At 45.7% G+C, this 13,512-nt stretch overlaps 1 protein-coding gene across 2 annotated transcripts; it reads left to right on the top strand.

Moving 5' to 3' along the window:
- The first annotated feature begins 6,408 nt into the window (after positions 1-6,408).
- LOC123105217 (probable CoA ligase CCL6) lies at positions 6,409-11,372 on the top strand. Of its 2 annotated transcripts, none has more exons than XM_044527240.1 (19): positions 6,409-6,718; positions 6,884-6,947; positions 7,040-7,129; positions 7,232-7,288; positions 7,396-7,444; positions 7,680-7,756; positions 8,028-8,067; positions 8,146-8,240; positions 8,317-8,481; positions 8,772-8,882; positions 8,967-9,054; positions 9,142-9,208; positions 9,371-9,446; positions 9,533-9,650; positions 9,905-10,150; positions 10,248-10,387; positions 10,493-10,675; positions 10,769-10,888; positions 10,967-11,372. In XM_044527240.1, the coding sequence occupies exons 1-19, from the start codon at positions 6,567-6,569 to the stop codon at positions 11,015-11,017; spliced, it is 1,989 nt and encodes a 662-aa protein (XP_044383175.1). In that variant the 5' UTR covers positions 6,409-6,566; the 3' UTR covers positions 11,018-11,372. The 2 variants fall into 2 exon arrangements, with proteins under 2 accessions (XP_044383175.1, XP_044383174.1); XM_044527239.1 differs by having other exon boundaries at positions 8,146-8,246.
- The last annotated feature ends 2,140 nt before the right edge of the window (positions 11,373-13,512 follow it).

Here is a 13,512-nt window from a genome sequence, read left to right as displayed (position 1 = left end):
TGAGGACAAGGCGGAGGTGCCAGGCACCCCAGCGGTACTACTGCTGTGGAGCCACGGGCGGTACTACCGCTGTGGAGCGGTACTGCCGCTTGGCTCCTCAGCGGTACTACCGATGGGTTGCGCGGTACTACCGCTTGGACCCAGACAGGACAAGGAAGAGAGGAGAGATCTCTTCAATGGAATGGAGATGCTCGAAGGGTGAGAAGCTGGTGTGTACGTGATGATTCCACCCATGCAATACCCCAGCGGACCTCCTCTTGATAGTACGGTGTCCTCTACGTAACTAGTCCACCAAGAAAGAAACGGAAGAGCTACACCGTCTTGATATATACTCCGAGGGGAAGAAAGCGTCTCGTGCCAGGAGAGAATCTGTGAATTATTCAAAGCACAAGATTAGTCCGCAAACATGTTATCATCAATGACCAAAACTATCTTGAAAAAGATATGCCGTAACAACTAGGAAAAACCTTTGGAAATGTCTCTCGTTTTCGCCTCGTAGGTCATACCCTAGTTCTATGCCACAAATTGGACGCTGGCTTGTTGGCTACCACAACAGCCAACTATCAAGGAGAACAAGGACCGAATCCCTTTTGAGCTCCCTTTTTATCCGCTTATTATCATTTTAGTGTCCGCGAGTGCGCGAACAAGCCTCGAGCCCCATCAGGAGAAATCATTTGTTTAAGGGGGTCTGCAAAGGAAAAAAAAAACTACCTTGGGTGCTCACAAATGGCAATCTGGGAGTTTTTACTTTTCATGTAGATTTGTTTTCCAAAATATTTTAGCTCTTAAACTGTGCATCGAAATTCTGAACTGTTTTCATCGTCGGATTCGTCACAACGAGATCTTTGAAAGTAGATCCCATGTTTATAGATTTTGATGAATATTTTCTCCACAAAAAACCCCAGGAAAAACTGATAAGAGACTCATAGCTAAAAACTTTTTTTTCTATATCTTTTTTCTCTTTCCAAGAGACACAATTGTGCTTCTCGCGGGAGCAAATCTGTGCCTCCATGAAAAGCAGATATGTGCCTCTTCTGGAAAAAAAGCACAGTTGGGCCTCTCACGAAATCCAAAAAAAGCATGCGGTTTTCACTTTCCGAGAGGCACAACTATACCTCTAACGAAAGTAAATATGTGCCTTCATAAGAAAACCAATATGTGCTTCTCATGAAAGCAAAAAAAAATGTGTTTTTGCAAACCAATATGTGGTTGGTTGGTTAGGAGGACAGTGCTATCCACAGCCCACGCAAGTTTAAGTCTAGACTTAACATTGGTGCTCGCATTCCCTGAATTTATTTCGGCGATGTGCGTTCAGTGGGAGCAGACGTTTCCGTCGACTACGAGGGCATATATGGCGACTTCATTAATCTCAAGATCATGTGCGACTCAGTCTTTTGAGGTGCTCATAGGGATAGTGTGTGGGTGTGTGCGTTCATCTGGATGAGTGTATGTGCGTTTGTATGAGCGTTTCATTTATGTACTGTGTTGAACAATATTTTTTTTCTCTTTTTCCCAAGAGGCACATGTGTGCCTCCCGCGGAAGAAAATCTGTGCCCGGAAAAAAATATGTTTTTTCTTTGCGAGAGTCACGGAAAAAAAACACATTTTTTGCTTTTCTCCAACATTTCGGGGGAAATCGAGAAGCAGAAAAAACCCCAAAAACCTATCTAAATCCTGAAAACACGTACAAAAAGTAAATAAGATAAAATTCTGAGGGAGGACACGTGACGGCATTTGTGAACGTGCCAAGTAGTGCACTCTCAATCCACCAAAAGTACCTTAGAAGCTCCCACAAAGGGTACGCCTCGGTTAATTGCTCTCCTCATCGGGCGATTCCACCCAACCTCGATCGATCGGCTATGTCTCGCCCATACCGATTTTACAAGCGAACAACTACGGGCTGACTCTTTAGTTGGTTCGCTCGTTCCCTTCGCTCGCCCGCGTCTGGTCGTTGCATTCAATCTGTTTATTCTCTGGTTTTCTTTGTGTTGTCACTGGTTTTTTCTTTTTTTTCTTTTGTTACATGTTTGCATTTTCTATGTTTTTCAATGATTTTCTTTGCCTTTTCTTTTTCTTCTATATACTTTGCTTTTCTTTCTTCCTTTTTTGGAGTTCTTAGGTTTTTTTATTTCTTTGCTTTTCTTTTTGCTTCTTTGTCATTTCTCTGTCTTTTCAATACATTTCTAATTTTTCATACACATTTTACATTATTTGTATACATGTAAAATATTTGTTTTGCGAGTTTCATGTTAAACCGTTTTTTAACAATAAAATATTTTTTAAATATGGATCATTTTTTTACATTGTACAAACATTATACGAAAATGATGCGGACACATTTTTTAAACAGGTGAAGAATTTTTAAAATGTGATGTTTTTTTAGAAAAGGAGGATGACCCCCGGCCTCTGCATCTGGGAGATGCATACGACCACTTTATTGATTATTCTCGAGGACCTTACAAAGTATTACAACAATAAGCCTGAATCCATCATCTTGGCAACATATGCCACTACTCCTATCCAAAATGATGAAGGGGTGCTAGCTGGGCCACTACCCAAACCACTCACCTAAGCCTAACATCAAAAAGCCGAAAACCGAAACATATTCGGAAGCCCCAGCCGAGCCACATACCGAGTCTGGGGCACAATCCGGTCAGACGCACTCGTGTGTCGTCGCCACCATCTTCCGCAGGTCCATCTTCAGATCATATTGAGGCTTCTACCTTGTGTGGCCACTCTGCCATCGACGTCACCATGACGCCAGATAGCAACCTCCTCCTGCGCGAGTCCATCTCCGCGCATCGGGCGGCGAGCCTCCACAGCGCCATGCCGCCGATCCTCGCCGCCATGAATGCGTGAGATGAAGTACCGCTCCACCACGGCATGTACAGGGTGAGGAAGGGCGAGGTCCCCATCGGAGACACGGCCGGAAGGGCCGCCACCAGGAACCAGACAAGCTCGCAATACACACCCAGCATCCCCATGCCCAAGTCGACGCCTTCAAGAAGGTGACGGCGCTGTGGCGCCACCGCTGCTTAGCCACCGGGGCTAGGGTTTTCACCCGGGCGCAGGGGAAGGGGGAGGCAGGGGATGTTTAGCCTCGGCGCCGCCACCAAGGAGGAAATGGCGTCCGGGACGTCATCGGCGCCGTGACCGCCACCGGCGGCCAAGGGTTTCCCCCGGCCAAGCACCCTGCCGCCACCTCCGAGCCAACCACCACATCCGCAGGCGCAAGTACGCTGGAGATCCAGGCCGGCCGGAGGTCATGCATCACAAGCGGACCAGGATCGTCTCCGATCTGACGCGGGGAGCCCGGGGCCTCCATGCGCCAAGACCTGCGCCCACCGGGACCTCGCTGTCCGCAGCCGAGGGGAACCGGCCTACCTCACCGACGAACATTCCCGCCGCCGGGGGAGCGCCATCCGCACCAGCGAGGCCGCCGCCTCAGATCCGGACACCACCAAAAGGGAGCGGTCCCTGCCGCCACCATCCCGGGGCATCCCCGCAGCCGTGGCCGCGCCCACCCCCATCGACACGCAGCCAAGGGCGCGCGCACCAGGCGTCGGACGAGCACGCAGCCAGGCGCACAGATTCCAGGCTCCAGAGGGCGCCGACGGATCTCCCCTCTCGACGCGCCAGACTGGCCAGGGATAACGCCCTGCTGCCGCCTTCCTCGGGGCCGGCCCGGGCTTCGCCGGCGAGCGCCCTCTGGCGGCGGCGAGACAGGTGGGGGAGGGGGCGGGGACTGTGGCGGCGCTAGGGTTTCTACCCCCGTGTCGCCAGAGCTAGGCGACGCGGGGGTCGGTACTATCTTTACATTTTTTTGAAATATGTGACATTTTTTAATTATCACAAACCTTTTTTCATACATATGATTAACAATTTTTGTATACACAAATAACATTTTGTAACTTTTATATTTACATTAAATATTTTTTGTATACATCAGAAACATTTTCCTATACATGTTTAACATTTCTTAAATGCATGATTAACATTTTCAATTTTTTAATGGAAGTGCTTTAGTAAGGTATATATTTGGAATATTTGGAAATAAGTACAAGTAAAAAAAAGTAAATATAAATGTGAAGAAAGAAATGAGGAAACACACGTGACATCATCATGAAGTTAACATGGTGGGGCACCTGGTTACAGGGCCGGCCCGTTTCCAGCTCCTGCAGGCGAGCCGTGCCTAGGCATCACATCAGGTGGCAGATAGCTCGTAGGTTAGCTAGGTCAGGTACTTCTCTCCTTTTGGGCGTCATATTTGGTTGGGCACATCAAGTGACCCAATCGCTTTTCCTGTAAACATTGATATTAATCAATAAAGACCTAGCTTTCTTGCTCAAAAAAAGGTGGCACATAGCTGTGCCCTCTATCGGTTGCCGTACCACGGTGCCCCCGATTGGCCGTCGCTCAACTGGTGGCCAAGAGCTGGGAGATGGCACCACGTCAGACGACGCCATAGATGTCGCTTTGTGTGAAAAGTGTTGACTCTTGGAAAAAAATATTGGCAACATATGTGAGGGCTCCTTGTAATTTATATTAACTGTTGGCGATTTTAAATTTTTATTGTGAAAACTTGTATTACTCAAACTCAAGTGTTACAATCATGACGTATGATGTCAATGACTTTCTCTGGATCAGATCCAAACCACACAGCTGTCCGAACTTGTGATTGTTGGCGACTCTTCTTACAGGAGTATTATTGAGATGCCAGAAAAGTCGCACAGGTGATATGTAATTGAGATGGCAGCTATATAATTAAGAAAGCAGCAACATCACTGTATTAATTGTCTGCCAATGGATCGAAATGCCTGGAGGCTTTAACAATGGACGTGTGAATGCTGCCCAAAGTTGTTGAGTCTCGGACCTGCATTTTCCACTGCTGGCATGCAACGCCTTCAATTGCCGCCACATCTCGTCCATCTGATAACAACTTGGCCATTTGAGGATTGCTCATTTAGTTTTGCTTTCAAGATAGTACGTACAAATAGTGTTGCTATCCGGAGTGCAAGTAAATAGGAGTAAGAGACATCGGTGAGTTTCTTTTTAAAGCATATTCAGATTAAGTGCTTGAAAATTATTTTGCTACCGATTTTTTGTCATATGTTATCACTTATTTAAACGTATGTGGCCACCACATCCTTCGTCTTCTTTTTCCCCGATAAAGGACACTATTTATTGACCCATAAGGAAGCATTAAGGGAATACAAACACACATTTGGTTTTTGCATGATTAGGTTGCACAAAAACACAATCAATACCAACACAAAAACACAAAAAAATCATGCCATCAAAGAGCAAAAAACATACAAGACCGGAGCTACGGCTAGGTGAAAAACAAAACCATAGCGACCCGCAAAATGCAACAACAACCATTGGTGCCAACCATGTCATGACAACATAATGAGCGCGAGTAAGGTTCTTCAAAAACAACGTCTCAGTATAGGAAGCAATGCATGAACGTCACCGTCGCTGGATCCAACCATTGAATGCCAGATCTTGAGCTTTCACCACAAAGATCAGGTCCGAAGAAACTTCAAGCAAAACCTCATGTGCCGCCGCTTATCAGGTATAATCAACTAAAGGTCGGACCTGGGATTTTGAACACCGAGTTCAAGATAGGGTACTCGAGAAGCACGATTAAATCAAACTCCTCATGTGCCGCCGCCTCCACTTTTCACGATCTCATTAGCTGCATACACGCACGACCATGACGCGAGATTCCACGCAAGTGATGACCATGCCCGCATAAGCATGCAATCGAGCCGCGACAAGAGTTGCCCGTCACTCAAAGCGTCGAATGATGAAATCTCCTTTGACGATGGAAAAGGTCACCAACATTGTCAATATATGCAATTTGGGACACTCCGGGCTATAAATGAAAAACTATTATATCAAAATATACAATCAAAACAGGGATGCAACAGAAACATGTGATGTAATTAAAAATAATGTAGTTCAAACGACCACAGAAGAAAGTGTAGTAACATGTGATCCAGTTGAAAAAATATAGTTGAAACACGCGATGCAGTATAAAAAACTAAATTTGGAAAAATGTAGTTAAAACATGCGAGACAGTTGATAAAATGAAGTTGCCGCCTAGATGGAGGTCCAGAGGCGGCAACGAGTTTTGCTCACGGCACACCGCCGGTGGATGTAGGAGGAAGAAGACTTAGGCTCCCTCAAAAATGTAAATGTATTTTTAAATTTTGGTAAGCATTTTTTTTAGGATTTGTATGCAAAATAAAATTGTAAAAAAGGTAATATTGAGTGACAGCTTCGAATCATCCCTAATTCATTTGCAACGGCAATTAGAAATTGCATTTGTCCTCGCAGCCAACCTACAAGTAGACACGCAACAGCAGCACCAGAATAGGAACACAAGCTTTAAATTGCCCACCAACCTTCACCCCCACCATAACTGCCACACATCTGAGCACCAAGCCCTCACTGACTGACTCAAGCTACAAGCTCAGCAAGCTCAAGGAGAAAAAAATATCTGCATCTGACGGCACCAAGCCCCGTCCGGCCGTCCATTGCTAGCTGGAGAGGAAGGTTCGATGGACAAGACGGTGTACACCGTGAAGGTGGGCGAGGCGACGCCGGCCGCCGGCGGCAGGCCGGCGGCCGGGCCGGTCTACCGGAGCATCTACGCCAAGGACGGCCTCATGCGGCTTCCGCAGGAAATCCATTCCCCATGGGACTTCTTCAGGTTCGTTCATGGGTCCTGGCAGCATGCTGATTTCTTTACACTCCATTCCTAAGCATTCTGTCATGACATTATATACTAAGTTTCAGTGATCCCAGCGCTGAAGGTGTTGAGATTTCAGAGAACTTTGTTCATTTTTTTCCTTTCTGTTTCCGTACGTTCCTGCAGTGGAGCAGTCAAGAAGTATCCCAAGAACAGAATGCTCGGCCGGCGCCAGGTTTCTGAGGGCAAGGTAAAGCAGAGTAATTCAGTAAAATGGGCAAAATGGTAATTAAAAAAGGGATTTTGATTTGGGAGGATGCAAAATTTTGGTGTGAAATTCAGGCTGGTGACTATGTGTGGCAAACGTATGAACAAGTGTACCAGAAGGTTATCCAGATTGGAGCAGCTATCAGAGGCTTCGGCGTTAAGCCGGTGAGTCAAGAATCTTGCTCTGTCTTTAAACGCTGAGAATTTTTTTCGATCTTGGAATCCATAGCAGAGTGTTTGTTCGACATTGTTGATTTGTGTTGGTAGGGGGCTCACTGTGCCATATATGGGTCCAACTGCCCAGAATGGGTCATGGCCATGCAGGTGAGAGTTCATGATATTGATATTCATCTATGTCAAAAAGGTATATTTCAGGAACATTTTGTGAACTGATGTGAGATTTCACTTTGATTGTACTGTTTGTTCTGCAGGCTTGCAACAGCCAAGGAATTTGTTATGTACCACTGTATGACACCCTCGGTACGTTCACGATGCTTGCTCGCACACACTAAGACACAAACCTCTATGTGAATGCACAAGGGTTCATGAAGAACACTTTTTATTTGGGAGAATAATCTGTCCAATATTAGTGTATTTTTTTCTCCAAACAATGATAATTTACATTAGTCCATGAATGGAAGTCTGGATTCTTAACCATGTTTTGCTTTGCACCTTGCAATGTTGTATTGACTGGATAAGTTGCAACGCAATGCAGGACAAAATGCAGTTGAATTTATCTTGGACCATGCTGAGATCTCCATAGCCTTTATGCAGGAGAGCAAGATAAAATCAGTAAGCAAAACCATATATCTTTGACTACTATGAGCATTACCTTAACTATACAAAATATTGTTGTCTTCTGCGTGGCGTCATACATATTAGCATATCTCCAGTAAATGCTACTGTTTCTATAGAGTTGATTAATAGGAACTGAGATACAATAAAAGCTAGCCCTGAACCTGGAGAAATCAATGTTACTAAGCTTGAGATTAGTTGCGAAGACCACAGTTACACATCATTCTTTCCGACACATCTAATTAGTCCCTGAACTGCAATTTTTCAGATTGTCGCCGTACTCCCAAAGTGTACAGCCCACATCAAAGGTTAGCTATCTGGGGTCCGGACATCAACTATTCCCGATTTTGTGTGATTAATTTCTTACTTTATATGTGCAACCTCAGCCATTGTTAGTTTTGGAGATGTGACGATTGAGCTGAAAAGGGAAGTTGAACAATTAGGAGTTTCTTGCTTTTCCTGGGAAGAATTTTCTACAATGGTTAGTGTGAGTTCCTATTAAACTACTCCATTACAAGATCGTAAATGGTCTGACCCATAAAATGCTCTTTTAACAGGGAGAAGACATTCAAGAACTTCCTAAGAAACAAAAGGACGACATTTGTACAATCATGTACACCAGTGGAACAACAGGAGAGCCAAAGGGTGTGATAATCACGAACAGGGCTATCGTAGCTGGGGTTACGACCACAGAGCACCTCCTCCAATTGACAGATAAAGTGGTAAACCTTTATTTACATGCGTCAAAACTAGAATTTCAGTGGGGCTTTTCCCTGTACAGGTCTCCCTTTTTCTTTTCGAAAAAGGTTAAACAAAAGAACAACGATCGAGCATGAATGTGTTCTTATTTATAAATAATTCGTAAGTAGTTTTTCACAAAAATATTTTAATCAAAAAATAGTGAAAAATGGTCATGGTTTGTTCATCTTTGATTTAGAGCTTTGTTTTCCTATCATGTCAACCTGATAAATATTAGTGTTTAATGATAACCTAAATCAAAATATGTTTGCAGGTGGACGAATATGATTCATACTTTTCCTATCTTCCATTAGCTCACATTTTCGATCAAGTAATCGGGAATTACTGCATCTCCAAAGGGGCTTCCATTGGATTCTGGCAAGGGGTATGGAGCTATATCTTGCAAGCAAAAAACATTATGTCACTTGTCTGTAACTTCATCCTCTAAGAGGCAAAACTTTCTTAATAGGACATTAGGTACCTGATGGAGGATGTGCAAGTGATGAAACCAACAATATTCTGTGGTGTTCCTCGCGTTTATGATCGTATATACACAGGTATAATGCAAACCTCCATAATTGTTGTTCCAAAATTCCCACCGTATTGTGTTCTTTGTCATAATTGGGGAATCTTGTGAACTGAAGGTATCAACCAAAAAATTCAGTCTGGAGGGCTAATAGCCAAGCACCTTTTTCAGTATGCTTACAACTAGTAAGTATTTTCAACAAGATTAAATAAACACCTACTTTTTAACTCTTTTTCAGTATATGCTTACAACTCGTAAGTATTTCAACAAGGTTAAATAAGCATCTAATTTTTACTCCCTTTCATGTTTTGAGTTTAAACATAACTAACCCATCAAATTGTCATCAGCAAACTTGGCAACTTAATGAACGGATTCAAACAGCATGAAGCATCGCCATTTTTTGACAAAATAGTCTTCAGCAAAGTACGTAAAATATTTGAAGTTCCCATGTTTCTTTATTTTTACTCCATTGGTATATATTTAAGATTCTTTTATCATTAATGTTACAGATAAAGGAAGGGCTTGGAGGCCGCATACGTCTCATGCTATCAGGCGCGGCACCTTTGCCAAGACACATTGAAGAGTTCATGCGAGTTACCAGCTGCAGTGTCCTCGCACAAGGATATGGTGAGACTGTTAGAATTCTTATGACAACTCTGCTCATCATAACCATATTAGCAAGTTTGTCCTTGGTTCTTTGGTCATGACTCGGTTCATGGGTTCAGCGGTTAACTTGTTATGGACTACGATGATGTGAAATCAATATCAGTAATCTTATCTTAAATTATTTACATAACTCTAGTTACTACCAGTATCCTAGAAATCTAGTTACATCTGATGCCGAGGGATGATAAACTGTTAACCGTGCAATTGGTATGCAGGGCTCACTGAGAGCTGCTCGGGATGCTTTACGTCGATCGCCAACGTTATTTCGATGATTGGGACGGTTGGCCCTCCCGTGACGGCAGTCGAGGCACGGTTGGAGTCCGTTCCTGAAATGGGCTACGACGCGCTCTCCAGTGCGCCGCGAGGCGAAATCTGCTTGAGGGGACACACCTTGTTCTCTGGGTACTACAAGCGTCCTGACCTCACAGAGGAAGTGTTCTCAGATGGATGGTTCCACACAGGTGCAGCCCTTTTTCTTCCATTCCTAAGCGTACCGCACAACACATCAATGAACATATATGGTCCCTAACAAAATTTGCAACCAATTTATGTACTAAGGTGATATCGGGGAGTGGCAACCGGATGGCACGATGAAGATCATCGACAGAAAGAAGAACATCTTCAAGCTGTCCCAGGGGGAGTATGTAGCAGTGGAGGTCCTGGAAAGCGCATACGCGCAGTCTCAACTCGCTGCATCGGTACGATAAGCAAAACGGAATGAATAAGTAAATAAAATTGCTGTGGGTCAGATTCATGGTTTTGTTCAGATGTAACTGACCAAGAGTCTCTCCTCTTTGAACAAGGTTTGGGTCTACGGGAACAGCTTCGAGTCCTTCCTCGTTGCTGTGGTCGTCCCTGAGAAGCAAGCCATTGAGGACTGGGCTGCACTTAACGGCAAGTCTGGTGACTACGCTGAGTTGTGCAATGATCCGAAGGCAAGGAGGTACATCCAGGATGAGCTGAATCAAACCGGCAAGAAACTCGGGGTACGCCATCGTCGATACACGGATAAATTTAGCAAGCTATGATCTGCCCATTTTTTTCCCATCATAAGCTATGATCTCTTGCCATGCATGCAGTTGAGAGGATTTGAGATGCTGAGGGCCGTTCACCTGGAGCCAGTGCCATTCAGCATCGACAAGGACCTGATCACCCCAACTTTTAAGCTCAAGAGGCCCCAGCTGCTCAAACATTACAAGGTTAGAGAGAACAAACTTCATCATGCTCGTATCAGTTAGTGGTTTTTGGTTCACAAAGAGAACAAAATTATGCTGCAGGATCGTGTTGATCAGCTGTACAAGGATGCCAAGATGGGAACTGCACAATGAAAAATGGTGGTTAAACATCAGCAAGTGGATATGAGCTTTCTGAATGTTTCCTCAAGAGTCAAAACTAGTATGATACTATGATGTAGCAACGGTAAGGAAGTTGGCTACGGCTCGAGGCGGTGACACTTTGTACCACTACTACTGCATTCAAGACCCGGATCCAGCATAGATCTGCATTCAAAAGATACATGTCAAAATAAAAATGTATTTGCACATAATGTGCTACTTTTTTTTTCTCGAGCGAACATAATGTGCTAGTTAGAGCCGGTAAAGTTATCTTAGCTTGTAATCCTTACTACAAACAAGATTAATGGATAACTTTGATATATATAAACCACTACAAAGTTACCGCTTTTGAGAAAGGGCGCTGCTACGCGTCGGCCGCCTCGCGAGCCATTAGATCCGACACAATCTTACCGCTAAACGTCTTGCTCTACTTTGCAACAAACTTCTTGTTGCGGAAACATTTACAAAGAGGTTGTGTTGCGGGTTTTTTTTGCAACATAGATTGTGTCATGGGATTTTCTTTGAAACATAGGCTGTGTCATGGGATTTATTTTTTTGCAACAAAGGTTGTGTTGCAGAAAGAAAATGTATTCACTTTTTTTTGCAACATTGGGATATCGATGTGGACGCTGTCGCTGGCCACCTCTGGCTCGACAGAGACATGGAACTGACAACTAGTTATTGAAGCGGCGGAGATGCTGAGGCAGGCGGGCTTCGAGGTCTACGATAACCTCACGCGCACACCCAGGTGCCCACTAGGCACCAGGGCGCGCCTCCCCCTCCTTCCGAAACCAAACCCTCCCGCGCCGCCCCCGCGAGGCAACGGGGAGGGCCCTTCGATCTCCGCCGATGGTCGCCTCCTCCTGCCTCCCCCTCCCTCGCCGCCGCCTAAAGGCGCAGCCTTTTGCACTCAACACCCTAAAGCTTTGTTTTCTTACAAAGAAGGCCAATTTTTTGACAAGTCAGGAGTAGAAATTTCAACAGCATAACACGTTGGTTAGCCAGAGATCCGAGGTTCATAATAATTACATATTGTGTTATAACTGAGATATATAAATACGGTGGGGACGAGCACCAACGACGAGGGTTGACTCGGGGCAGAGCCAGGGCGGCCATGGCGCCAGGAAGTGTTGTGAAGGGAGAGAGAAGGCGACGGGGACGCGACCTCGCGACACGCAAGTTCGGCGATGAGCTCCCCGACGCAGCTGCCGGAGGTGAGGCAGAGGTGGCGGGGAGCTGCGGTCGATGGCGCGGGGAGGCGACGCTGGGGAGGAGCTCATGGACGAGCGCGGGCTCGAGGCGGGCCCCGATGGGCCTCCCAGGGCTCGATCTGGGTCCTAGCGGGCCACGGCGGCAGGGCTGGACGAGGGGGGGGGGGCGACGTGGCGGCCTCTGGTTGGCCGAGGGCGTCGGTTGCGGTGGCGTAGCCCATGGGACAGCGACAAGTGGCGGCGAGGGAGTGGTTGGACACATATTTCAAGGCAAGGGTGGCGGCTAGAGGTAGGGGAAGGGGTCTAGGGGCTAGGGTTGCCCAAATTTAGAAGGGGATGGTGTTTAAATAGCTAGAGGGAGCTAGGAGAGGTGTATTGAGGAGCCATTTTCGCCCACACGATCATGATCCGACGACGAAGAGCATGGAGGGGAGTTAGATGGGCTAGTGGGCTGTTGTGGAGAGGTGTTGGGCTGCAAAGAGAAGGCGAGATACGGTCCGGTTCGTCTCGGAGTACCGAAACATCCGACAGTTAACTCGGTTAACCGTTGGGGCATCAAACGACCTCCAAATGAAACGAAATTTGTCAGGCGGTCTACCGGTGATATACCAAGACCGTTCGTCAACTCTCGGCCCATTCCGAGAACGTTTTTCTCCCGCTCATAAAACAAGATCTTGAGGTGTGGCGAGTGCGTGCGAGTGTGAAAGGACTCGGAGCGGACAACAGAGAGAACCGGGAGACCCGGACGGATGCAAGTTTTGAAAAAACATGCAGATGAAATGCACATGATGACATGGCAAAGTGCAACACGCAAGCAAATGACATGGCAACGACGGCGAATAACTGGAAGATATCTGGCGCATCAGTCTCGGGGCGTTATACCCCCATCCGACTAGCATCGACTAGCATCACATCATCCGCAAAGAGCATACACCATGGGTCCATGGATATCTCCTTGTATATCCCGTGTGACCTCATCCATCACCAGAGCAAAAAGATAAGGGCTCAAAGCTGACCCCTGGTGCAGTCCAATTTTAATCGGGAAGTCATCAGTGTCGCCATCACTTATTCGAACACTTGTCACAACATTATCACACAAGTCATTGATGAGGGTAATGTACTTTGCTGACACTTTGTGTTTCTTCAAGACCCACCACATGACATTCCATGGTTTCTTATCGTAGGCATTCTCTAAGTCAATGAATACCATATGCATGTCCTTTTTTTGCTCCATGTATCTCTCCATGAGTTCTTGTACCAAGAAAATGGCTTTCATGG

The sequence above is a fragment of the Triticum aestivum genome, chromosome 5A (assembly GCF_018294505.1).
Source record: "Triticum aestivum cultivar Chinese Spring chromosome 5A, IWGSC CS RefSeq v2.1, whole genome shotgun sequence".
NCBI lineage: Eukaryota > Viridiplantae > Streptophyta > Magnoliopsida > Poales > Poaceae > Triticum > Triticum aestivum.
The sequence above is the reverse complement of the archived record's forward strand: the minus strand, read 5'-3'. Positions and strand labels throughout refer to the sequence as shown.